The 27,873-nt window shown below is 45.7% G+C and overlaps 1 protein-coding gene across 1 annotated transcript; it reads left to right on the top strand.

Annotated features, from left to right (window-relative positions):
• The first annotated feature begins 80 nt into the window (after window positions 1-80).
• On the top strand, window positions 81-27,873 carry LOC107533919 (radial spoke head 10 homolog B). Its single transcript, XM_016208800.2, has 20 exons — window positions 81-165; window positions 1,374-1,692; window positions 4,120-4,195; window positions 5,756-5,824; window positions 7,138-7,311; window positions 7,582-7,667; window positions 8,392-8,512; window positions 11,054-11,230; window positions 12,368-12,524; window positions 12,844-12,965; window positions 14,355-14,544; window positions 15,485-15,599; window positions 16,675-16,754; window positions 16,850-16,998; window positions 18,910-19,017; window positions 20,525-20,668; window positions 22,064-22,180; window positions 23,482-23,575; window positions 26,476-26,674; window positions 27,450-27,873. Exons 2-20 carry the CDS (start codon window positions 1,442-1,444, stop codon window positions 27,619-27,621), a joined length of 2,601 nt encoding a protein of 866 aa, XP_016064286.2. The 5' UTR covers window positions 81-165; window positions 1,374-1,441; the 3' UTR covers window positions 27,622-27,873.

The following is a 27,873-nucleotide window of genomic DNA, read 5'->3' as shown; positions in this document are numbered from 1 at the left end:
GGCCCGCGGTTGCCTGGAGACGGAGCCGCGTCCTGAGGCACTTAAGCAGCGCATCTCCAGCTGGGCCAGGCGTCCAGAGCCAGCTCGGGGTCCGGTGCCCCAGGCCCCACGTGCGCCTCGCCGGACTGGACGGACAAGCGGACCTGCCTCCGAGGACCTGAGCCGGTGGGTGGTGGGCGAGGAGGGTCAGGGAGGGGTGGGAAGTGCGGGGGCCCGGGCCAGAACTGACGCGCTTTCCGTGCTGCCTGGGGAAGGAAAGAGCAGTTACCAGGACCTGGTGTCAGGCAGGGAGGGCAGATAAAACAAAAATTCATGGGAAACACGCCATTAGGAGCGAAATTTTCCTTGTAGTTCGCGTGCCACTGACACGGGACCCGAAAGCCTGTAGGAAAGGCCCCCCGAGCTTAGGAGTGAGGGCAGCGCGCTTCACCCAGGGGACTGACGGGGGGGGGGGGGGGGGGGCCTGGGAAGAGGGATGGGGTTTGAAGGAGGAGAGAAGCTGGACCGAGTACAAACAAAAAGCCTAGAGGAGAGGTGGAGCTGAGGGCTGGTGCCCAGGGGACGCCCTCCAGCCAGCAGGGGGCGTGGGGCACCCCTAACCCTCCGGGCGCGCGGACAGGGTCCCGCCTTGCAGTCCAAGGCTCACCTGTGCTCCCCCTGATGGGCTGGGATGCACTCAGGACGGCCAGATTTAGAGGGCCACGGGCCCTGCGGCTTTGGAGCCCTGCCCCTCAGCTCGGACCTTGACACCCTGTTTCTTGTTTGGCATAGGGGACGCTCAGGCAATCGTAGGACTGGCATAGGGAGTAGGTGGCCAACGATTTCAAGGTCCAAAACAGGAAAGTGACACAAAATAATCACGATTACTGATTTTGTGTCCTTTCCCACACTTTAGAGAAGGGTTTTGCGCATCAATTCATTGAATCCTTATAAGGAAACAAGGTATTCCTATTCCTATTTGGTATCTGAGGCAGAAGGACATTAAGTAACTTGCTAAGAAGCTACAGCTGGTCAGGGGGACTGGGGAGTCTGAGTCCAGCTTTGAGCACTTTGCCACGCTGGCACATAGGACACAGGCTTTGCAAGTACGGACTGACGGCACCCAAGACCTGAGAGGCTGAGTAGCCGTTTTTCATGGACAGGATTACCCTTCTTACTGGGACACTATTTGAAAACAAATGGCAGACAGGGGTAAAGTTTTAGGGACAACCAATGTAATATTGAGGCTGTATTATTTTTATAAACTGGTGATACCTGTGACTTGTAATTTTCCAGACTTTAGGAGAATGATAATGACATTAAGCTGTAAGCTAAAATTTTAATTACATGTGAAACCCTCAAGTATTTAGAGCTATAATTTTTATTTTTTTCAGGTAAAACTCATCAGTGCTTTGAAATAAACAGCTTTCAACCAAAGGAGTTTGATACTTAAATAAAGAAGATGGTGAAAGAAAAGAAAAAAGAGAAAAAGATAGAAAAGTCTATCTACTCTCCCTCATCTCTCTCTGATAATCCAGAGATTTCCAAGCAAGATGGCAATTCTACTAGACAAGAAATGTCCATAATCACTACCCTACTACCACTGGCACTAAATGAGCAGGGATTAAAAAATGGGTCCAGAAGTGATCATCAGCAAAATGAAGATGCCACTCGATACGAAGAGCCCATTCTGACCAATCTCATCATCGAAAGGTGATTTTTAAAAAAATATGTTTTTATTGATTTCAGAGAGAGGAAGGGAGAGGAAAAGAGAGAGAGAGAAACATTAATAATGAGAGAGAGTCGTTGATCTGCTGCCTCCTGCACTACTGGGGATCAAGCCTGCAACCAGGGCATGTGCCCTGACCAGGAATCAAACTGAAATCTTCTGGTTCATGGGTCAACTGCTGAGCCATGCCAGCCAGGCCAAAAGGTGATCTTAATGGGCAGTATCATCCATGCTCCCTTTTCTACCACATTTATGTACTCTGTTCTCTCTCTCGGCAACCTCTGACCATAGCTTCATGTACCACCCCTCCTAGATGACTGTAAAAATCTATGTTGTTAGCACTGTTCCCTCTCTCAGAGCTTTATAGGTTCAAATGTTTAACTCCCTACTGTACATCGTCCACTGGACTTCACAATCCCTGTGTCCAAAGCATAGACGGCAGGACTTGGAATAAGACGAGCTGGATTTGAGTCTATGACATCAACCCCATCGCTGAAACTTCCTGAGCCTCAAGATCTTATTTGGGGAAAATAACAGAGAATACACACCTTAGAAGGTTCCTCTGAATGTGGCTGTTTTTCTCCCAGGTGTTGGCTTCTCCTTTGGCCCTGTTTCTGTAAGGGCACCGCCGTTTTCTTGTATATCCAGGCTTGAGATCAGAGGACTGACCCCCTCCTTCCTTGTGCCATTCACCTTTCTTTTTCCTGTACGCTACTCTCACTAGTCCCTTTCTCTATACATAGGCTCTTTACCTCTTGCCTGGCTATTGCACTAACTTCCCAAAGATTTCCCTGCTTCTCGGCTCTCATCCCAGGTCTCCCGTATAGATCTACCTTCCTGTTTACATCACTCCCTGTGTTAGTTATCTGTCTTTGTAACAAATCACCCTAAAACTTGACAATAAGTATTGTCTCACACAGTTTATTGGGGCCAGGAGTTTGGAGGCAGCTTAGCTGGATGGGGTTAGGTTAGGATCTCATGAGGTTCAGTCAAGATTCCAGCCAGGGCTGCCGCCATCTGCAGGCCTGGTGGGGTGGACAGTCTGCTTTCAGAGTGGCTGTTGGCAGGAGGCCTCCCCTCAGTTCCTTGTCACAGGGACCTTCCCCACAGGGTTGCTTGAGTGTCCCCACGACATGGCAGCTGGCTTCCCCGGACAGTGATTCAAGAGAGAGCAAAGGCGGAAGCCACAGTGTCTTGTAATCTAGTCTTGGATGTCACCTGTGGTCGTTTCTGAAACATCCCAGCAGCCACGCAGGTGGGTCCTATTCAGTGTAGGAGGGGACTCCAGGAGGGCATAGAGGACCGGAGGTGAGAGTCACTGGGAGCTATCTGGAGGCTGGCTACCACCTCCCCTGAAAAACTCTTACTTTCTTTCCATTGTCTGCAGAATAAAACACCTCAACCTGTCTCTCTGCTCCCAGTACAAGAGCCCACCTAGCCTTTTCCCCACGATTCCATTTATTGTGATCTTTGCTTACAAAGATCACCCTTCCTGGAGTGTTTGTCCCTCGTTTCTGAATGACGAAATCCCACCTCTCTTCAAGGTCCAGTCTTCTCCATTGCTTCCCAGTAGGAAGTAAGCTTCCTCAAAACTTACTGATGACTTCCTATTATGTATTCCTGTATGCATAGTATGGATTACGTCCTATTACATGAGTTACTGTAACTTGTTTATAAGCCTCAACTTCTCTTCCAGGCTGAAAATTCCTTCATAGCAGAGATACACCCAGAGTATTAAACACCAGATCTCAGGCCTCGCAGGCGCTCAGTCAGAACTCACAGTTCGAATGGTGTCAGCAGCCATTGACTAGTGAGCTGCTGAGCTGAGCACTATAGAAGGCTATTGAAAAGTATGAAATGTGGTCTATACCATGCCCCCCTGCCCCCACCTGGCCTGTGCCTCTTCTGTCCTTCCTCCTGACCTCTGTCCCTCACTCCGTGTGCTCCATCTGTGCTGCTTTCCTCTCTGTCTGCTGAACTTCCTGCCTCAGGGCCTTTGTACTTGCTGTTCCCTCTTCCTGGGTTCCTCTTCCCAGGGATGTTCTCATGGGTGTTTTGTCTCAGGCCCTTTAGGGCTCGGTACAAATGTAGCTCATGTCCCCAGAGAGGCCTCCACCCTAACTGTCTGTATACAGTAGCCTCCTCCCCTGGTCACTTCTTTCACAAAAATCGAATACAATCTGAAATTACCTCATTCATTTGTTTCCTGTTTATTGTCTGCCTCCTTTCAGCGAACTGTAAGCTCTCCAGTCTTGTTCACAGTTCTCGCCCCGACTCTGAGAAGGGGACAGGCATCCTGTGGCCCCTGGGGGATATTTGTGTTGCTTCACTCCTGTCAATTATATACCTGAACCCACTGTCACTTAGGTTCACGCTCATCACTCGTGACCTTGAGTTTTCTTTCTCTGTAGCTATGAAGGGGAGAAAGTCCACGGACTGTACGAGGGAGAAGGCTTTGCCGTCTTCCAGGGAGGCTGCACCTACTGCGTGAGTCACATGTTTGGGGACTGGGTGGGGGGAGGTGGGGCGATAGTTTTAGATTTGCATCTTCAGACAGATCCATTGGTTCTTCACACGACCTTGGAAGCACTTCATGCTGACTTTATTGTGAACTCTGATTATTTATTTTAAGGTAGAAACGTAGCTCAGTGGAACTGATTTAGTCATTTTTTAACTTTTTTCTTTTCCTCATTTTTTTTTATTGTATAAACAACATTAATGTCACTACAGTAAATAATGACGAGTGAACCCTCAGTATCATCATCCTTTTGCCATAAATGTTTTGTTTTCTGCGTGTGTGCTTTTTTCAAATTCTCACCCGGGAATATTTTTTACGTTGCTTTTCAGAGAGAATGGAAGGGGGAGAGAGAGAGAATCATCAATGTTGTCCTCGGGCTGACGCTCTAACCACTGAGCCAAACCAGCTAGGATATAAATGCTTTTAAAAAGATATTTTATTGATTTCAGAGAGAGGAAGGGAGAGAGAGAGACAGAAACATCAATGATGAGAGAGAAACATTGATCGGCTGCCTCCTGCACGCCCCCGACTGGGGCTCGAGCCCCGCAGCCCGGGCATGTGCCCTGACCGGGAATCAAACCCTGATCGCCTGGATCCTAGGTCGATGCTCAACCACTGAGCCACGCCGGCCGGGCTGTAAATGCTTTTAATTTCCTGTTTTCCTTTTGTTCCTTGAATGGATATATCAGTATTTTTACCCGGGCCTATTAATTTTGTAGATAACGTCTCAGATCCGTTTTCACTTCCGATTCCATCTTTGTATTGCTACCTGGTTTGATAACTTAAATATTTTTGTTGTGGTAAGTATATTTAACATAAGTTTATCATCTCAACCATTTGTAAGCGCACAGTTCAGTGGCATGCAGTGCACTTAGCAGGCTGTACAGCCTTCACCTCTGTCCGATTCCGGAACTTTATCACCATCCCAAACAAACTCTGTACCTATTGAACACCAGCTCCACTTTTCTCCTCCATAATTACGTTAAATGTTCGTAGTGTTCTAAGTTACTATTCACAACCATGCCATAGTTGTTGGATACTTTTGGAGTGCTTTCATTTTTTGCCTTTGTTAATAATGCCACAGTGAGAGGGTATTCATTCATTCATTCATTCATTCATCCATTCATTCAAAGTATCAGAGCAATGTGTGATTATTATAGGAGCACACATTTTTGTGGTTGAGGCCATAGGCATGAATTTTAGTACCTGATTTTTTCCCCCCTTAACATCCAACATGTTCGATTTCCTGTGTCACAAAAACTCAGAAACGCAGAGACATTGAATTCAGGCTCACGTTTCGCAACTGCACAGACCTGACTGCCTGGTGTAAGTTGTAGGGAGCTGGATTTTTTTGGGCTCCTGCTCAGATGCTCTTTAGAAAAGGGTGGATGCCGGTCCGGTGCCAGCTCAAAGGCACACTCTGCTGCCATCGCTGAATGTGTGGACACGCATGTGCATGGGTGAAAGGGGAGGAAGCCGTTGTGTGAAACCCGTGACTGGTCCCAAGGGCTTATCGTTCTGTTTTGAAGGGTATGTTTTCAGAAGGACTCATGCATGGACAAGGGACTTACATTTGGGCCGATGGAGTGAAATATGAGGTAAAGCATGTAATACGTTCTAATTCTAAACTGTAATTGTCAGACTTAGTGGTCGGGTCCCCACAATTAAACATATTACTTTCATAAAAGTAACTCAGCATGTGGGTTAAAGGAATCCACAGAACCAAAGAATGTAGGTGGAAAGTGACTCGTTATGACTGGGGACCCTCTGGTACTGTGTTAGCAGAGTCCTTTGTACATTCCAGGAGGCTCTGTGTGTGGATGGCATGCCTGTGTGTACCGGGCGTCTCCTACCTTTTACAGACAAACAGTTTATTATAGACCCTCCTCTGTACCTTCATTTTGTTGAGATCAAACAATAGCCATCCATTCAGATTTCCCCGTTTTCACTGGCTGCTTGTGTTTCACCACATGGGATTCACTTAAATCTTGATGGGTGGAGGGGAAGATATATTTTTTTAAAAAAATATGTTTTTATTGATTTTTTTTAGAGAGGAAGGGAGAAGGGAGAGAAAGAGAAACATTGATGTGAGAAGGAAACATTGATCAGCTGCCGCCTGCGCACCCCCTACTGGGGATCGAGCTTGCAACCCAGGCATGTGCCCTGACTGGGAATCAAACCAATAACCTCTTGGTTCCCGACAACCATTAAACCACACCAGCTGGGCAGGAAGATGTATTTTTTATTTTTAAATATTTTAAAAATCCTCACCTGAGGATATTTTTTCCATTGCTTTTTCAGCAAGAGTGGATGTGGGAGGGGGGGAGAGAGAGAAAGAGAGAAAGAAGCATCGATGTGAGAGAGACACATCGACTGGTTGCCTCCTGCACAAGCCCTGACTGGGGCCAGGAATTGAGCCTGCAACCGAGGTACGTGCCCTTGGCCCAAATTGAACCCAGGACCCTTCAGTCTGAGGGCTGACACTCTAACCACTAAGCCAAACCAGCTGGGGCAGGAAGATGTATTTTTAAATTGATTGCTAGAACCAAACTGCCCTCCAAGAGGCGGTGCAGATTTCAATTCCCACTCACAGCCTCCTTCGAGGCAGGTTCCGAGAATCCAAGTTCCCAAAGCCAGGGTGTCACCTGCTTGCTGCTTGGAGCTCAGTCTGCACACAGCCTTCTAGATGTTTTCTTCTGCTGGTCTTCTCCCCAGTGGAGGGACCAGGCGAGGGAGGGCAGGCTGTGCAGATGAGGAAGTAGGCAGGTGGAAGCAGGGGGATATCTGAGGGTTTCCACGGGAGGAGAGACAGGTATAGATCGGTAGTCAAGGACGCATCCTAACCATCCCCCAGGCTCAGGGATCTCTCCAGCATCTGCTTTCTGTCACTCTTTTGGCTGTCTTGCCTTAGGGAGACTTTGTGAAGAACATCCCCATGAACCGCGGCGTGTACACGTGGCCGGACGGCAGCACCTACGAAGGGGAAGTGGTCAACGGCATGAGGAACGGCTTTGGCGTGTTCAAGTGCAGCATGCAGCCCATGTCCTACATCGGCCACTGGTGCCAGGGCAAGAGACATGGGAAGGTGGGTGAGGTGGCCAGTGGCGCTTGGTTCTTAAGGAGTAACTGGTTTGTGGTGTGGTCTCATTTTTTCTTGGTGGACACTTTACTGTATTCTTGATCACAAAACAGAAATATAATATGGACTGTGTGTCTTGCCTAAGTGTGATATTTGACTTCTGTATAATTTAGGCTCCTCAAATTAATTTATCTTTGTTTTTATCTTTACCTATAAAAAAGCAAGCATTTGTTTTATGAGGCTTGATTTCTAAAAAAATGATATTATTTATTTTAGGGCTCCATTTATTACAATCAAGAGGGTACCTCTTGCTACGAGGGGGACTGGGTTCACAACATCAAAAAGGGCTGGGGGATAAGGCGGTAGGTATTGCCGCTCCTCATCTGGGGTGTGGGCTAAAGGTGTGCCGGGGGTGGGGTGGGGGTGTGTGCAATGGTGTTACTTAAAGACAAGGGGCAGACATCACAGAGAACACATTTTTCTCTATAAGCGGGGTGGAATATTTAAATTAACCCCAGTATAATCTCCATGGTAATGAAAATATTTTACGGGAAATTTAGAAAAGCACCACCTTAAATGGTGTCTGTTTTACTTTATTCCCTGTAGAAGCAGCCCTTCCTCGTTCTCTGTATTAGTCGTGGATCTCTGTGATAAGTTTTACATTTTCTGAGGAATGTCGACACATTTGCCTGATTTTTAGATTGAGCTGATAGAGTCAAAATATTTGGGGGCAAAATATCAACTAATTATAATACTATAGGGAATTATTTTTAAAGATTTAAAATCACTGTTCTTATCTACTTTGTCACCTTATGAAATGATCAGAAACTTTAATAAAGTGATTTATTCTACCACCTAAGATGATTTGTTTTTCTTCTAAGGGATTTTTTTTTTTTTTTTTTTTTTTTAACTAACCACGTACCCACCCACTGAATTAAAACACAGGGATGACTGTATGGGCAGGAGGGTTGGCTCTCTTCATAAGAGTGCAGGGAGAACATCTAAGAGAAAGTCTTGGAGGTAAATGTATATGAGATAATGGATTGTTTTGAATTGTTGTGGTCTTTGTGTTTTTTTTGGTCCTAGTTATAAATCTGGAAATATATACGAAGGTCAGTGGGAAAACAATATGCGCCACGGGGAAGGCACCATGAGGTGGCTGACAACTAACGAAGAATACAGCGGTCAGTGGGAGCGGGGTGTCCAGGTACCGCGCCAGCTGGTCTCAGCAAATACGCCCAGAGGTGGACTTGAGCCACAGCACATATGTTTCTTGGTGTGGTATCGTATGGCAGTCTGAAATTCAAGCTCTGCTAAGTTTAGAAACTCAACTTATGATTTACTGGTCTAAGCCAGACTTTTGTAGCGCCGTTTTGTTATTCAGTTTTCTTGAAAGGTCTTCCACACAAGCTAGGTTCTGCCATTGGCTAATCCACAGTGCACAGGATAACCTATAAGGACTGAGACCGTTGTTTATACGTTAGAAGCTATGTATTTTATATGGTTAATTTTATACAGTTTATATAGCTAGGATTTTCTGATGATCTTATGTATATTAATCTGGTAACCAGGGACTTTGCTAACCTCACATAATAGTTCTAGTCATTTTTTTGTAGATTCCTTTATTTTTTTTAATCTAGATATCATATTGTCTATAGTCAACGTTGTATCTTTCTTTCTGATCTGTGTGCCATTTTTTCCCCCTTGCCAACTGCACTGGCTAAGACCTCCAATGTGATACTGAGTAGGGGTAGAGAGAGTGGACATCCTTGTGTTGTTCCTGACCTTGGTGGGAAAGAATTAAATCTTCTGTCAAGTGTGATGTTCACTCTAGGTTTTCCATAGGTGCCCTTTATCAGGTTGAGGGAGCTGTCTTTAATTTTTAATTTGCTTACGGTTTTTATCACGAATGGATGTAAATTTTTACAGTGCTTTTCCTGCCTCTAGTCAGATGATCACGTGGATTTTCTTCTCTAGCCTGCTGATACATTGAGCTACATTGATTGATTTTCAAATGTTGCACCAACCTTGCATTCCTGGGATAAACCCAGCTTGGTCATGATGGTACTATCCTTTTTAGGGGAAATGGATCCCATTTCCTAATGCTTTGCTGAGAATTCTCGTGTCTATGTTCATGAAGAATATTGATCTAGAGTATTCTTATAATATCCTTGTAAGCTTTTAGTAGTCAGGGTGATGCTGGCCTTGTAACATGAGCTGGAAAGAATTCTCTTCAACTTTCTGAAAGAGTTCATAAAATTGGTGTTATTTTCTTCTTAGCTGTTTAGTTGAATATGCCAGTGAAGCCTCTGGGCCTGGAGTTGTTTTTGTGGGAAGATTAACTATAAACTAACTGTATATTAGCTATAAAATGTATTTCTTTAGTAAATAATGGGCTATTCAGGTTATTCATTTCTTCTTGAGTAAGTTTTGGAAGTTTGTGTTATTGAAGGAATTTGTCCATTTCATAGAAATTGTTAAACTTATTGGCATAAAGTTCATAATATTCATTTATGATTTTTACATACATAGGATCCATAGGGATGTCCCCTCTTCTGACATTAGTAACTTGTGCTTTCTCTCTTTTTTCTTCAGTAGTCTTGCTAGAGGTGAATCAATGTCATTAAAATTCTCAAAGAGCCGATTTTAGTTTTATTTTCTCTGAGGTCTTTCAGTTTTCACTTTGATATCTGTTCTTTCTTATTGCTTTCCTTTTGCACACTTTGGGCTTTCTCTTCTTTTCCTAGAGTTGTAAGATGGGAGCTTTACTGATTTGAGACATTTGTTTTCTAATGTAAGCATTTAATACCACAGTTTTTTCCTCTAAGCACTGCTTCATCTGTAGCAAACTAATTCTGATACATTATGTTTTAATTTTTGTTCAGTTCAAAATATTTTCTAACTTCCCCATGACTTGCTCTTTGGCCTTATACGTTACTTTGAAATATACTGTTTAATTTCCAAAGAGTTGGTGATTTTTCCAGATATCTTTGTTTGATTTTATGGTTTATTAACTCTACTGTGGTCCACGAATATACTCTGTATGATTGCATTTCTTTTAAATATGTTGAGGTTTATTTTATGGCCCAGAATGTAGTCTGTTTTAGTGAATGTTGGATGTACTTCTGCTTTTGTCGAGTGGAATGTTCTCTAGATGGGAATGAGATTAATTTGGTTGTTCAGGTCTTCTATGTCATTACTCATTTTCTGTCTACCTTTCCTACCCAAGTCTGAGAGGAGAGTGTCCAAGTTTAACTGTAGATTTGTCTGTTTCTCCTTTTGGATCCATCAGTTTTTCCTCCATATATTTCGAAGCTCTGTTGTCATGTGTATACACATTGAGGATTTAGCAGAGATTACCTCTGGAAAGTGGGATTCAGGAGGGGGCTTTTTTTTTTTAATCAATCTGCATGTTAAAAATAAAAAAAAAATTAAAATACTAACTAAAGCAATCAGTATCAAGCCAGGCATGTTCTATGCACTATCTTCAATCTTTACACCCAACCTGCAGGGTAGGTATTATTTCCGTTTTACAGACAAAAGACAGAGCTTCAATCATTTGCCTTAGGTCAGAAGGCTGGTTAGGAAGTAGCTGAGCTGGGACTGAACCCAGTTCTGCGTGACCCCAAAGTCCATGTTCTTTGCTCCTTCCAATGAGTCATTGTATGTAACCCATACCTGTCGATACACTCAAGTGAAAAGAGGAACTATCTTGACCATTTCTCACGGACATTTCCTTTCTTTTCAGAATGGTTTAGGAACACACACGTGGTTTCTAAAGAGAATTCCCAACACCCAGTATCCTTTGAGGAACGAATACAGAGGGAGCTTTGTAAATGGATGTCGTCATGGCTACGGGAAGTTTTACTACGCCAGTGGAGCCATATATGAAGGGGAGTGGGTTTCCAATAAAAAACATGGCATGGTGAGTGCAGACCTGTGAAGATTACATTTTAAAGACTAAGTAAAGCACCTGAAATACAGTAAAAGGCATGTCATTCTCTACTTAGTAAAATGCATCATCCATTTTGCATAGGATAACTTGCTGCTTTGTTAAGATAATTACATGAATTTAAAAATAATTAACATATCATCAGTTTCATGTATATTTAGAGGCTATTTAATTAGTTTGTTACGTGTGTATTTGTCTGTGTTAGGGTGGTTTCGGTTGTAGAAAATCTAGCTTAATCTTCTATAAATTATAAAAAATAACACGGGCTTCTGTGTTGGTTTGATTCAGGAACTCAGGGTGTCAGGGTTTCCCCTCCATCTACCCATGATGCCTCCCACCATGCCAGCCTCACCCTTATGCTGCCTTTCCTTCATGATTGCAACATGGCTGCTGTGGTTCCTGACTTCACATCCACATCCCACACAAAGTAGAAGGGGAGCTGAAACTCTTTTTCAAGAAGCTTTCCACAAACGTCTTTGAGTTTCACTGAGCTGAATGGGGTCATTTTCCCATCTGTGAATCAGACTATTGGCCTGGGTCCCACAAATATCAAGAGAGTCCCTATTCTGTGGTGGGCTCTCAGCTGGCCATTAGCATAGTTTAATACACATTCTGTGACCTAGGGGTGCTTACAGCTGGGGAGAGGTTGTGAGGCAGATGCAGCGAGAAGGGGCGGGGAGGAGAGAAGGAGCATGAGGAGGAGGAGGATTTCCTCGGTTACACAAGAGTCTAGGAACCTGATTATGTGTGGACTAAGTGCATATCTTAAAAACAAACAGCCCAGCTGGCGTGGCGCAGAGGTTGAGCATCGAACGACCTATGATCCAGGAGATCAAGGTCCGATTACCGATTGGGGCACATGCCCGGGTTTCGGGCTCAGTTCCCAGCAGGGGGCGTGCAGGAGGCACCTGATCAATGGATCTCATCATCGCTGTTTCTCTCTCTCTCTCTCCCTTCCTCTCTTTGAAATCAATAAAAAAATATTTTAAAAAAAAACAACCAAACAAACAAAAAACTCCAAACTCTTGAGAAAGATTTTGATGTACATTTACCGATGGTTTTCTAAGAACATTTTTCCTGAACTTCAAAAGTTACCTTTTCTATCTGCAGGGCCGATTAACTTTCAAGAATGGGCGTGTGTATACAGGCCCTTTTTCCAATGATCATGTAGCGGAGTTTCCAAATCTCAACCATGAATTGATAAATAACCCAGACCTGTCCTCAGAATCCGTCCTTGAGAACCAGTTTGGAGGATCTTCCAGTGCCGGTAGGAAGCATCCGCCTGTCAGTTGAAAGTTAATTAATCTGTATTATCCATGGGATCCACTCGTCACAATACACCTGACACTTCAGAAAACAGAAGTTCCCCATGAGCAACTGCTTTCCTAGTAGTTTACTTATTTATTTATTGTGTTTATTGGGGTGACATTGGTTAATAAAATTATACAGGTTTCAGGTGTACAATATAATAGGTTGTTTGAAATACTCTTGTATCACACTTCTATGGAAAATTATTTTGGCATCACACTGAAAAACGTTAACATTGCTTTTCACAATTATCCCCTATATTTGCCTCCATTTGCTAGAGATTATCAGAAGGCTCGATGGCAGTGAGAGTCATTCAGTGTTAGGCTCAAGCATTGAGCTGGACCTGGTTCTGTTGCTAAGCAGGTACCCTGAGAAAGAGCAACCAGAGGAGAGGAAGCAGGTAAAAAACCCCACCTTTTGTACTGTTATAAATGTGTATTTTAGGCTTAAAATGTTTTTTAAAAATAATTTACTTTTCAGTGACAGTTGATGTAGAATATACAGACTTTGTATTTCACCAGTTCTCCTAATGCCCTCTTCCAGGGTCCCACCCGGGGTCCCACACTGTTCTTGTCCTCATGTCCCTCTAGCTTCCTCCAGTCTATCATGGCTCCTCTGTGTCTCATGACCTTGAGACTTTGAAAGAGCAGTGGTCAGTTATTCTGATGAATGTTCCTCATTTGGGTGTATCTGATGTTTTCTTATGAGTATATGTCTTTATTACCTGTTATCAGAATCGTTTTGTCAAAACTTGGGTGTCTCTTCCAGAGCCGGGTTCTGGATCATTCTCGCTTCAGGTGGAGCAAGCTGAGGACTTCTAGCTACTTCCTTTCCCATCCAGATGGCTGCCTTCTAGCTACATCCTTTCCCATCCAGATGGCTGCCTTCTAGCTACATCCTTTCCCATCCAGATGGCTGCCTTCTAGCTACATCCTTTCCCATCCAGATGGCTGCCTTCTAGCTACATCCTTTCCCATCCAGATGGCTGCCTTCTAGCTACATCCTTTCCCATCAAAGAGGCTGCCTTCTAGCTACATCCTTTCCCATCCAAGTGGCTGCCTTTGCTGTCAGTTTAGTGTCATTGGTTAATCAGGGCCTCCCAGGGTCTGACATCAACCCCTCCTTCCAACCTGCCTCTGTCAATTCCCCTCCTCACTATGCACACTTGTGAGAACACCTGTGGCTTTGTAGTTTTGGGGTCAAGTTGAAGATCTCTTTGCCTAGCCCTGAAGATTTTCTCCTATTTTTTTTCTTTATAGTTTTATAGTTTAGTTTGCTTTATAGTTTTCTTTATAGTTTTACATTTAGGTCTGTGATCCATTTTATTTATTTTTTTATATCTTTATTGATTTCAGAGAGAGAAGGAGAGAGAGATAGAAACATCAATGATGAAAGAATCACTGATTGGCTGCCTCCTTCACCCTCTGACTGGGAATCAAACCTCCATCTCCTGGATCATAGGTCGATGCTCAACCTCTGAGCCATGCCAGCTGGGCTAGACAAGAGAACTTTATTGCTGCCAAGAGAACTTTATTACTGTCATCAAGTAGCAGTAAGAAAGTGATCCACTGTCCAGATAACAGCGCGTTTCTTCCTGTTGTTCAGAAGTTGCATTTTATTGACCTGGGTGTGGGCAGGGAGAATATACCACTTACTGAGCTCTCATAGGGACAGGAGGTAAAAACTATGACTTCACATGTGTTCCCTCCTTCAGTTTAGGAAACAGGTGTTTCTTCTGAGTTTGTTCTCATCGGGTAAGATTAAGATATGCATAGCTCTCTGTTTCCAGGTGGAATATGCTGTCCTAAGGAATATTACAGAGTTAAGACGAATCTACAGCTTTTACAGCAGCCTGGGGTGTGAACACTCCCCAGATAACACCTTCCTGATGACGAAGCTTCAGTTCTGGAGGTTTCTAAAGGACTGCAGATTCCACCACCATAAGATAACCCTTGCTGACATGGACAGGGTGTTAAGTGGTAAGTGCTCCGGGTCCCTCACACCTTCTGGTTCAGAGAGTAGTATGATGTCACATCACCGCAAAAGCAGTTAGGAAATGTGGAGGGATGAAGGCAAGGCTGGGAGGGGTGCTGCCGAAATCAACACACAGGCTTCCTTCTCAAGGTACTTGAAGAGGCAATCCTGTGATGTAACAGCAACACCACGACCATCTGCAGCAGGGAGGGGTCAGCGAAGCAGGGCCCCCTACCTGTGTTTGTAAATAAAGTTTTACCGGAACACCGCCATGCCCATTTGTTTACATACTGTTTGTGGGTGCTTCTGCCCTAAAACACCAGAACTAAGTGGCTGAGGCAGAGACTGGCCCCCAAAGCTGAAGTATTTACTATCTGGCCCTTTGCGGAGAAGTTTGCCCACCTCTGATCTGTAGTGAAAACATGGTAAATTGTTGGGTCAGCAGCAGAGAGGGTCAGGGAGGGCTTGGAATAGCTTGGAAAAGGCTTTAGGTGGTCTTGGGCTTGGTCTCGATTTCAAATAAGAAAGTTCATGCAGTAAACTTAACAACTTTGCAGGTTTTACTCCTTTCAGCTGAATTCTAGGAGGCAGGATGGAAAGCCTCATGTTATCTACCTGAAAAATAAAATATTAGCATGACTCCCTACTTGCTTCAAATTTATGTGTTTGAAATAGACCTGCAACCCATTTAGGATTATCAGCGTTCATCAGGCTGCGGCTCAGAAGACTTTGAAAACCATTGGGACACGGGGTCTTGCATGTTCCTTGTAAAGGGACCAGATGAAGATCTTTCGGGTGGGACTTAATTTTCAGGTGGATATGGATACACAGTTCAGAGTATTCTCTAGGGGGAAAGTACTCAGTTCTTGGAACTGTGTACCAGGTGCAAGTAAAAGAGAAGGTTCCAGAAAATACTGGGCACCCTCTCTGATTTTCTTCTTGTAGCCTATAATGACATACCATTTGAAGACATTCACTCTCCATTCACAAAGATACTTTTGAGAATATTTCTGAATTACCTCCTGCAGTTGGCTTACCACATTCATCATGAGGAATTCCGGTAAGTACTACTCCTGGGCCCAGGAGAGGGCCAGGGCAGAGCTGGCCATGCTGGGGTTACCTTTGTTCTTTCTTTCTTTTTAAAAAATTGATTTCAGAGGGCAGGGGAGAGAGACAGAGAAAGAAACATCCATCACTGACCAGGGATTGAACCCACAATCTGGGTATGTGCCCTGACCAGGAATTGAACCTGCCACCTTTGGGTGCACAGCATATCGCTCTGACCACCTGAGCCCCCCGGCCAGGGCTGTCCTCTTTTCTTTGGCATTCTCATCACTGTTTTTACATACTCTAGAACTGAAGGACTGGAAACAAAAATAGTAACCACAACACCATCAGATACCAGCTTAAAAGTGTGGAACCCCTTCAGATGTGATCATCATGTTTCATTACTGCTAACAGCTCTCGGGTTTTATTCAGAAATAGTCCCAACCAACTTCACCTTAGACCAGAACTTCCTGTCTCTCTCCCAGAGCAAAAGTGATATATATTCCCTTCCCCAAACAACATCTCACAGAACCAAGGTGCAGGTATCGAACTTGAACCAACGAGGCTGCAGTACCTTTAAGTAAATTACAGGCTCTATTAGGATTTCCCGAGTGCTCCTACCCATATCTCTTCTCTGTTCTGGGATCTAATCCAGGATCCCACATTGCGTAAAGTTGTCATATCTTAGTCCCTTATGACCCATGGTAGCTTCTCAGACTTTTCTTCTACGACCTTGACACTTGAAGCATATTGGTCAGTTATTCTGTAAAGTGCCCCTTGGTTTTGGTCAGCTGATGCTTTCTCGTTACACTGAGCCGATGGGTTTTGGGAAAGAGTACCGAGGAGGCAAGTGGCCTTTCCCCTCCCCTCCTCTCAGGGTGTGATGTCGCACCATCTCATCGCTGGTGGTGGTAATTAACCTTGACCACCTGGTTACAGTGGCGTCAGCCAGGACTGTCCCCCATACAGTTCCTATTCTCCCCTTTCTATACTCTTTAAAGCCAGTTATGGAGCCCACCCCCCACTCTAGGGGTGGGGTTAGGGCCCACCTCCCGGAGGGAGGAGTGACAGTATCTTTTTAATCACAGAAACAGAAGCCCCTCTCTCTTCCTGTGTTTCACAAAACTGATGACTGAGAACATCCATCCCAACGCCTGCCGCGTCAACGGTAAACACAGAACCAACAGGACTCTGTTTAGCACCATTTTTTTCAAAATGTAATTTTGTAAGCACCGTTTGAATGTTTACCTGTGACATTTTCAGGCAGTTTGTTCAGCAGGCACCTGCGGGCACTCTACTCGATGAATTACATCGACATGTGCTGGGAGGTGTACATGGCCTACTGCAAACCGAGCGCGGTGCCGCCCCACGAGCCCACCATGAAGATGAGGCACTTCCTCTGGATGCTCAAAGTAAGCAAATGCTTTCAGTTAAAGGAAAATTGTGCTACCCAGATACACAAATGATGAGGTGAAGACCGGGAGGAAGTTTCAGAGCCACTGGCATGTCCTGGGCCTCCTCTGGCAAGAGAGTGATTCCACCAGCTGCGGTGGAAGGTGGGTGAGTGGGTGGGAGCAGGAGCGCCCTCCACTGTGCTTCCCACGTCGGGGACAGTCATCGGGCCTCCAATAGCTTTACTAACACAGGCCTTGCCATTAAACGAAGGGGGTATGTGTGTGTATGTAAATGCCATTTAAAAATTGTCACTCATCAAAAAAATATTCCTTTTTGCTTTTTGTTAAACCGCACTTGAGGATATTTTTTCCATCGATTTTTTCAGAGAGAGTAGAAGGGAGAGAGAGAGAGAAAGAGAAACATCAATGTGAGAGAGAGACGTCCCTTGGCTGCCTCCCACACACGCCCCATCCCGGGCTGGGGATCGAGCCTGCAACCCGTGTACAACGTACATGCCCTTGACCAGAAATCGAACCCGAAGCCCTTTAGTCTGCAGGCCGACTCTAACCACTAAGCCACACTCGCTAGGGCCATCAAAAAAATAATTTTAAAAAGTTACCAGTTTGGAAAATAGTGAGAACATCTAATTTATACAATATTCTCATACTAACTATCGGTAGTTTTTGTTTCATGATACTTTTTTTTTGATCCTCACCTGAGGATATTTTTTCCATCGATTTTTTCAGAGAGAGTGGAAGGGGGAGGAGAGAGAGAGAGAGAGAGAGAAACATCGATGTGAGAGAGAGACATCGATTGGTTGCCTCTCGTACGCACCCTGACTGGGACCGGGATTAAGCCTGCAACCCAGGTACATGCCCTTGGCCGGAATCAAACCTGGGACCCTTCAGTCCGAGGGCCAACATTCTAACCACTGAGCCAAACTGGCCAGGGCTGTTTCATGATACTTTTGATTTATACTTATGGGAAGATAAATGCTAAAACTAAAAGAATTGAATACTAATAAGAGGTAGAGTACTTACAGAAGCTTAAGTGCTGTATATATAGGGTGTTCCCCCAAAAATGTACACACACGTTGAACAATTATAAAGGCAGTGTTTATTAAGATACATTTCATTTTCAAAATTGAGCTGTCAGCTGTTGAAGTGTGTATACATTTTGAGGGGACACCCTGTATATGAAAAACTGACAACCTAGCGTCTACAGGAAAATCGTTTTTTTAAAAAGTATGTGATTTTTTTGGGATGGAATCTCACACAGCTATCGATCTGTTCACTTTGCCCCTTTCTTCATGGTCCTTTGTTACTGAAGAAGGGTGGTCATTGTCCCTGCAGACTGGTCAGACGTTGGTTTGGCCAGCTGCGTCCTCAGAGTTGACTAACATGTTTCTCCTTTCCCCCCGTTTCTGTTACAGTGGGAATCAGTTAGAGGCTTGTTCAGACTCAGGGTTTTTCCTCCGACAAAGCCACAGTGGTTCTGTGTACTTCCTGTTGTATCACATCCGGTGTCCTCTCAATCCTTGCGTCAAACCTGCCCCCTAAACCTTTCTCTCCTCCCTGAGTTCCCACAGCCAGACTCATCTTGCCTCCTGTCCCCGAGTCCCCTGTCCGTCTGTGCTGCTGGGTCCACCGTCCCCCACGACCCCATGTCCAGAGCTGGGTTGCTGTCTCACATCTGGGTCACCTCCTTTCCCATTCTCTCTGTCCTGTGCTTATGCCGCTAAAAAACCTTTACTGTTATTTTTGAAGGATTAGGTTAGGAGAAGAGAGGTAACTACCAATGCTCATCCAGAATGCTTTGCAAAATTATCTGTTTTTAAGACACTCATTTCTGGTACATTTTCTTCAAAATATATATGGTTGTTTGTAATTATAGGCCCTTATGGTTTCATTGATTGTTTCTTTTTATAGGACTTTAAAATGATAAATAAAGAATTAACATCAGCCAAATTTGTGGAGGTCATAGCGGAGGACAACCCTTTCACGTACGACGGAATTGACAGCAACTTTGAACTTGAGGTCTGTAGAGAGGTGGCACAAGTGGTGTAGATCCAATTCAGGCTGTTTGTTTTGCTTGGATATCAAGAACCAAGATTTGATTGAAAAGAATTCTAACCCAAATACATAAAACTATATATGTGTATATATGTATGTGTGTGTGTATCCTTGATTATAATAGAAAACTAGAGGTGATGAACAAAGTTAAAAGAATATAAAGCTACCATACTACTTCACGGATAATTTACTTAGCAGTTTACTACATATACACGTTCTGTGGTATATGTGTCATATACAGAGACGCTGACTGACCTCCTCCAATGAATTAGGTATAAGTGTCTTTAATTGTCAGCACTTCTTGCAGCAAGCACATGTCTCATTTTACCAGCTAGACCCGTCTTTGGGCGGGTCTCAGCAAACAGACCAGGGACCCTGGTGCTGTGGGGATGCTGAGTGGACCCCTGGAAGAACCAAGTTTTGGATCTTCCCTGGAAGCCACATTTTTTTTTTTTTTCCTAAACATATCTTTATTGATTTCAGAGAGAGGGAAAGAGAGAGCTAGAAACATCACTGATGAGAGTCATTGATCGGCTGCCTCCTGCACGCCCCTGGCTGGGGATCGAGCCTGCAACCTGGGCATGTGCCCTGACTAGGAATCGATCTGAGATCTCCTGGATCCTAGGTCGATGCTCAACCGCTGAGCCATGCCCGGCGGGTGAAGCCACATTCTTGATCCTGGAAGCAGGCAGAGGACGGCCTGGAGCCTCTGGTCAAATTAGGGGGCCTGTTCCAGCTCAGACTCAAAGGGCCCTGGGCTCAGGACTGACCATCAAAGTCCCAGCCAGCCCCACGTGTTGGGGCCGAGAGCGGGACGTGGGGAGACACAGCTACCAAGGGAGTAACAGTTGCATTGACACTCGGTTTCCAGGTGCCACTGTTCTAGTTGCTCAAGAAAAAAGGAAACACTTGAGAATGATTGTCCTTGACTAGCTAATACAGAATGTTTCCATCAAAGCAGAAAAATGACTTACAGATGTAATGATGGAACATGTATCATAATAGGTCTTCTTATTTATTTACTTTTAATTAATTAAATTTTTAAATGTCTATTGATTTCAGAGAGAGGAAGGGAGAGGAGGGGAGAGATAGAAACACCAATGATGAGAGAGTCATCAATTAGCTGCCTCCTGCACGACCCCTGCTGGGGATCGAGCCCAAAACTCAGGCACGTCCCCTGAACAGGAATCGACCCCTCCTGGGGATCGAGCCCAAAACTCAGGCACGTCCCCTGAACAGGAATCGAACCCCAGTCTCCTGGATCCTAGGTCGGTGCTTAACCGCTGAGCCACGCCAGCTGGGCCATAATAGGTCTTTTAATGCTGTAGGTTTGATTGTAGCCTGGTGGACAGCCATGAACCTCAGGCGATGAGCAGGTGGTGTTCTCTGGAGAAAACACACACCGAGACGAAGTGCTGGCCAACCTCGAGGTGCGTGAGGATGGATGAGACTCTGTGTTTTCTTCTTTCAGCTTGTTTTCCTGGAATTCTTCGAAGCTCTCTTAAGTTTCGCAGCCATCGCTGTTACCAACCAAATAACTAAATCCCATGGAAGTTTCCAAAACTATGACTTCAGTAAAAACAAACTGGGAACCACTTATATGACAGCAAATAAGGTAACAATTAACATCTTAGAGCAAGGGATGGTTTCATTCTGGAATGGCAAAACCACCCTCAGATCTATCTCGGGCTTTTGTGACCCTTCAGGAAATAACCTACGACTTCTTTTCACATTTTGTTTTTCTTTTCTAAGTTAGAGAAAGTGTATTTCCTGGTCACACCCCAGGGAGCAGACTCCTGGCTGTAATAGCAGATATCGTAATGCAGGTCAGAGCCCCTGCAGACACGCAGGGTGGCCATGAGTCTTAGGGACTGCAAGGTGTTTTGTTATGAAATGTTTGGTTATGTGACCTAGCGAGTGCAAGGGTGGGAAGCCTGATGCAGGTGCTAAGGGACAGTGCCTGGGCATGCACGAGATGCCAGATGGGTCTGAGCATGGGGCCTACTCGCAGGGCTGGACACAGCCTCACTGCCAGGCCTTGGTGGAGTGGGACAGTGTCAGTAACTTACTGAAGGGCCCAGTGCTGGGAAAACTGAGACCCGCCAGCGGTGGGTGGGCGTCTCGGGGGGGCTGGAAAGGCTTCTGACTTTTGAGAGGTTCACTTGGAGCCACTAGGGCGTCTTGGGGGCTAGAGGACCCAACAGCTGTGAAACTCTTCAGAGCTGCTCCCCCAGTGGCTTTCTCACTGCTGTCTAAGAGACTTGTACCATGAAGCCCACGGCTCCTCGCACGCCCAGAGCTTCCCGTTCAAATCCAGCATCTCACGGCTCACGCCTGCGGCCAGATACACCTCCTCCAGGCTGAAGATGACTGATGGGTACTGCAGGTCACCTGGAGACCTGGCCACTGGCTGCAGTCTGGCTCTGGGCTCTGCTTTGAGAGGATATGCTTTTATGGGGGGCATCGCCGTGGACTCTAGGAACCGAGTGTGAACACTGGTCTGGGGATCATCCTCAGACACCATCTGACCAGCTTCACTCTGGCTGTCAGTGTGGCATTTCCAATGTCCACCAACAGAAACAAAATCATATTATATTCATACCCTGGAGTATGAGTCAGCAGTGAGATAGCTCATGATACATGAACAACACACGTGAATCAGAATAACTATGCTGGGTGAACAAAGCCAGACAAAAGGGCACATATTGCTGTGATTATATAAAATTCTAGAATGTGCCCAGTAACCTGCAACGACAGGAAGCAGATCTGTGGTTGCTGAGAATGGGGAAAGGGGGCTCCCGAGGGGCACAGGAACCTTTTGGGGGCAATGGACATGTTCACTGTTCTGACTGAGGTGGGGATTTCACAGGTATGGACATGCTGACATTCATCAAGTAGTGCCCTTTATAAGTAGCTTATTGTAAATTATATCTTGTTGAAGTCATGTGTGTACGTGTCTTTCTCCCTGGAAACCAGAAGTTCTCACGGTTGTCCTTGCTCTGACCTCCAGAACAGAAGTCTGAGTACAATGACCAGCCAGGAGTCCACCACGCACATGGGCAGCACCAGGTCGTCCCCAAGCAAGCTGTCGCTCTTGCTTGATAGCAGCAAGATCAAGACCCCAGAGGTTTGTGTTTCCAACGCACCATGTAAGAACCGTGAATGGTTGTCGCTCCAAGCACTGTTGCACACCTACTCTGTGACGAGCACTTGAACTCGAAGTAGGGTCCTAGCAGTGAACTCGAAGCCCATCCTCCTGTGGCCTGTGCCTTCTAGTGAGGAGAGGGGGTTGGTGCCAGGTGACCACAGGAACGGCTCACACCTACGGGGGGTTCTCCAGGTGCCACACTTGCCGGGTATCAGCTCCTGCAGTGCTCTGAGCAACCATCAGGTCCTGTCTTTATCTGCAGGAAGGAACTGAGGCACAGAAAGGCTCCTGACTTGCACAGCCACAGACCTAGTAAGGAGTGGAGCAGGGAGGTCATGCGCAGCAGTCTGACTCCAGACTGGCCCCTGTTAATCATGGTGCTGTGTTTACACGAGGGACCAGAGGCGGCAGGAGGAAAAGGCAGGCAGGCCGTGGATTTGAGTGATGGTGGGGTGGTGAGGAAGGCCTCTGATGGAGAGACATTCGAGCATACCTGAAGAAAGTGAGGTGCAACCGTGCACTCACCTGGGGGAAGACTGTTCTGTGCAGAGGCCTGAGGTGGGAGCAGGCTTGGGTTGTGGGCAGAGCAGTGGAGCAGTGAGTGTAGCCACACCGCCAAGTGGCTCAGGACAGGAAGGTGCACGCGGGAGGCGGCGGCCAGCCCAGGGGCGCGTCCGGCCACGGAGAGGGAGATGGGAGCCCAGAGAAGAGGGGTCAGCAGGCTCACTGTGGATTCACTGCTGACCAACCAGTCAGGAAGCTCCCAGAATGACCTGAAGGTACTTTGAAGGCTGTGGAGGGTGAGGGGGAAAGAGAAGGCAAAGATGATGGCAAGATTTTTGGCCAGAATGATTGGAAGAAGTTACCATTCACCACGAAGGGGGAGGCTGGGGCCGGGGGAGATGAGATTGGGGGCAAAATGCAGGGTCTGGTTTTGGTCATACCGGGACACGTCATCCCAGTGGTAAGCAAGTAGCACAGCTGGATACACAAGCGCAGGGTTCTAGGGTGAGATCTAGCTGGAGGCAGAAAAGTGGATGCAAACAGCATCTGTGTGGTATTAAAATATGAATGTAAGTAGCATATCGCTGTGTAATAAATACTTTCTCAAATCTTTGGTTTCTTCGGGGGAGCCCTGCAGTCGATACAATAGCTGGTAATCAGCTTAAAGAGAATGGCCTCATTAGCAATCTTCTAATTATTTATAATGTAGAGAATTAGTTTTAGTCCATAATGATACAGAAATAATATTTTGCTTTACCATTTTTTTTACATAAAAGCCCAAGTTAAGGAAGTCGCTAAGTGATGACAGAATTTCCAAAATGAACTTTAAGACTCTAGGAAAAGGGCTCACCTTCTTATTACCCCAAACTGGTGAGTATTTTAATTATAGAACTTTAATTTTGGCAAATTGTTGCTTATAAATGATAAAATGTACAACCATCTTTAAGTGTGTGTGTGTGTGTGTGTATGAAATGAGGCTCGGACTGCTGCTTCTAGTTCTGTTTCCTGCTTGCAAGGCATGATCTTACTGAGTTTTGGGTTGTTTTTTTTGGTATTTTTTTTCAGTTTTATAATTGACTTAGAGTGCTGTAAGTTTGAGGTGTACAACGTAATGATTTAACATGCATATATCATGAAATGATTACCACAGTGTTTAATTAACACCTTGCTGACTGGCCATTTCAAGGGAGAACTTGCCCGTACGGCCGGCTACTTTGATCAGTAGGTGTTTAAAATTATTTAAATTAATGTAAGTGCAGACATGAGTTATCCTGTGACCGGTCAGCAAGGTGATATAATATCCACCATCTCATAGATACCAAAAAATAATTTTTTTTCTTGTGATGAGAGCTCTTAGGATTTATTAACTCTCACATACACCACACAGCACTTAACTATAGTCATCATGTTATACGTGACATCCCTGGTGCTTATTTATCTTATAAGTGGAAGTTTGTACTTTTTGACCACCTTTCTCCCATTCTCCCTTCCCTTATCCTTCTGGTAACCACAAATCTGCTTTTTTTCTGTGAGTTTTTAAGATTCTACATATGACTGAGGTCCTACAGTGCTTGCTTGCGTCTGACTTATATAAAAAAGTGTAATACCCGCATCCATGTTGTTGCAAATAGCAGGATTTCCTTCTTTTGGGGGCTGAGTAGTGTCCCACTGTATAAATGTTCCACAGCTTCCTTACCCGCTCACCTGTTGATGGACACTTAGATTGTTTCCATGTCTTGGCTACTGTGAATGCTGATGCTATGAATATAGGGAGCAGGTATTTCTTCGACATTGTGTTTCCATTTTCCTTGGATACATTCCCAGAAGTGGAATTGTTGGATCAAAAGGTAGTTCTACTTTTAACATTTTGAGGAACTGCCATACTGCCTTCCATAGCGGCTGTACCAATTTACATTCCCACGGTATGCAAGGGTTCCCTTTTCTCCACACCCTCACTAACCTGTTATCTCTTGGCGTTTTGGCCATACTAACAGGCATGAGGTGATATCTCACTGTGGTTTTGTTTTGCATTTCCCTGATGATTAGTGATATGTAACAAGCTTTTTCTGTATGTCTTCTTTGGAAAAATGTCTATGTGGATCCTCTGCCCATTTTTAATTTTTTAAAAAAATATATCTTTATTGATTTCAGAGAGAGGAAAGGAGAGGGAGAGAGAGACAGACAGAAACATCAATGATGAGAGAGTCATTGGGGATCGAGCCTGCAACCCGGGCATGTGCCCTGACCGGGAATCGAACCTCAATCACCTGGATCCTAGGTCGACGCTCAACCACTGAGCCACGCCCGGCCAAGCTGCCCATTTTAAAATTAAATTGTTTGGCCCTAGCTGGTTTGGCTTAGTGGTTAGAGAGCCCACAGACTGAAGGGTCTTGGGTTTGATTCTGGTAAAAGGCACCACAAAAAAAAAAAAGATCGGGACAGACCACCCACTGCTGTGAGACCTGCAGTGTACCAGAATGTAGAAAGGATGTACTAGAAAGTAGAACGAAGTTGGAGGGAAGCAGAGGGCTCTCTTTCCGAGCTGAGAACATGAGAACTCAGAATTCCCAGCAGGAGCTCATGGGAAAGCCCAGATGGCCCATCCGAGAAGAGCACCTGAGGCAGGGACTGTGTACACGCCTCCTGACTAATGAGAACAAAGGACCAGAGGAAGGTCTGAATGAGCAGGGCAGCAGGGCCCCGTCCAGGAGAAAGTGCTGGGAGCGGGATTCCACGGAAGGGTGAGACAATAGGGGCCAACTTCCCAAGGTGAGCAAAGGAGGAGCTTTCGGGCATGAAGGCCCGAGGGGAGCTCATGACTTCCAGGAATATTATTCTCACGAGCCCTTCCCCAGGTGCCTACCCAGGAGGGACAAGCAGACAACAGAACCACGTGAGCAGAACCCACGGGGCAGGAGCGCTGTGCCAGCGTGAGGGGGCTCCACCTCACCTCACAGTCTCCCCTGCCTCCCCAGGAGAGCAACATCCACTGTCACCTGCCCCTCACCCGTAGTTTTTTTGCAGGTGTCACTGCAGAGACTTACTGTGCCTCCCTCCTCGCCCTCCTCCCAGAGTCTCAGTTATGATCAGATGACTGTAACAAGGAAGAGGAGCCCCTGGTGTGCTTAGCGGGGTTCAGGCCCTGGGACACAGCAGTGATGGCCCTCATCCTGCTGCCCACAGTGGGGCAGCCCAAGCTGTGTCCAGAAATAAATGCTGTCTTGAGAGATGCAGATCTATTGACAACACAGAACTGCCCGCAGCATCATCTTCCCAGAATCGACTATTTTAAACACATTGCACAGTGGGCGTCTGCTGGCCTCAGTGGACCAGAAGCAGCTCCAAACCGTCAGGAATGTTACTTACCTTCAGAGTTACTTATCCAATCAGAGTTTAAAATCCTATTATCATTTTCTTAATGAAACTGCCTTTAAAGACAATGAACACAAATGCTAAGAGGTTTTTCCTTTCCTGAAACATGGAAAATGTTGTAAATTTTCTAAAACAAAAAAACCTTAAAGCTACTTAGAAAAAAAATACAGGTGCCAGGAGGCTGGAAGGAAATGCTGTCATAGCTACGGCCTAGTGGCACCTGCCACGTCCAGGTGGTCTGTGCAGCGTCCTGCAGCTCCTTCAACCCTTGAGGCCTGAGGAGCACAGCACCCTCTACCCCCATTTACCCCACCACAGGAAGTGGCAGGATATGATCGCAGGCTCCAAGGCCCCCACACAGCTGTACAGATGTTCATTGAAATTAAACTTTCTTCCAGAGAAAAAAGAAAAACCCCAGGATGATCCGAAAGACAATCTCAACGTGTGGATCGGCTGTGTGTGCTTCTTTTTTGTGAACACACTCTTCCAGGCCCACAGACACGAAGAAACTCTCAAGGAAAAAGTAAAGGAAAACCGGTTGCGTCACGCGGCCATGGCCAAGCAGAGGAAAATTGAAAACGAGGAGCTAGAAGCCAGGTAACGGGGGCCCCACAGCCCTTCCCTCCCGAATGGGGCTGCCAGGAGCTTTGGGAGTGCTTTTGTTGAAAGCACATGACTTCCCAAGGGTGGCATGTCTTCGTAGGGCACGGGAACCCGTGGCTCCCTGGAGGGGTCCTGCCTGTGGGCCCATTTTCCCGTTGTCTGTGGTGGTGACGTCTGTGTCCCGAGGCTCCCACGTAGAGGTGATGTGATGGAGTTGCCGAGTCAGACCACAGATCTGACTGCCTGGGTTCAAATCTCAGCCCCGCCATTTAGCACTCAGGTGGCCTTGGGCAAGGCCTGCCATTGCGTGCTCGGTTTCCCATCTGTGAGCTAATGCTTATAAAGGATCTAAAACAACGACCAGCACATGGCGAGTGCCCAGTGAGGGCCGCGCACTTACCTTCCTGGAACCACCCTCTGGGCTCAGCTCTGCGCAGATGTGTTGGGCCAGAGCACAGGTGTGAAGTGCCTCTCGAGCCTGCCGGTCTGTTGAGGCATTAAATTGGCCTTAAGGAAAAAGACTAGGGAGTAGTTTCAAGGCTGCTTACCAGCTGCTAGCTGATGAGGAAAAGTAGTTCCCAAGTCACGGTAGATGTTGTCTAGAGATGGAATCTATTTCAGCAAAGGGATCATAACTTGGTTTTTGTCAACCAAACTGTAAGTTGGAATCCAGATATGGACTTCACACCACAGATAGCACAGCATACACACCAGTTTTGAAATGATGAAGAAAGTAATACCTCCTCCTTCTGTTTGCCTCTGGTGTTAGGCTGACTAGCCTGAGAGAGGAAGAGACCAGAAGACAAGACCACGAGGTCGACATCACTGTGATCAAGGAACCGGTGGACGTTGCATCCCTGCATTTTACAGCGAGCCTCCCTAGAGAGGACTCGGTGTCGGTCCAATCCAAATCCATCATAAGTAGGAAAAAGAAAAAATAGAGGTTACTGGGTTTGTAAACGAGCCCGGGAACCATAGATGTAAAAGGAGTTTAGAACCAAAGCACTGTAACGAATTTCCTGACCAATAAAATGGTGTGTTCCTTCCTTGATACCTCTCCCTGGGCCCACGGTCAGGCTTTTTCTAAGACTGGGTCACTGAAATGCCTGCGTTATGGAAACTGAGCTGAAGGAAAATACATGTGTATGGGTACTAAATGAGTGTATTCAATGTGATGGGTGGCTACCTTTAGA

This window comes from Miniopterus natalensis, chromosome 4, assembly GCF_054644295.1.
Source record: "Miniopterus natalensis isolate mMinNat1 chromosome 4, mMinNat1.hap1, whole genome shotgun sequence".
NCBI classification, from domain to species: Eukaryota; Metazoa; Chordata; class Mammalia; order Chiroptera; family Miniopteridae; genus Miniopterus; species Miniopterus natalensis.
The sequence above is the reverse complement of the archived record's forward strand: the minus strand, read 5'-3'. Positions and strand labels throughout refer to the sequence as shown.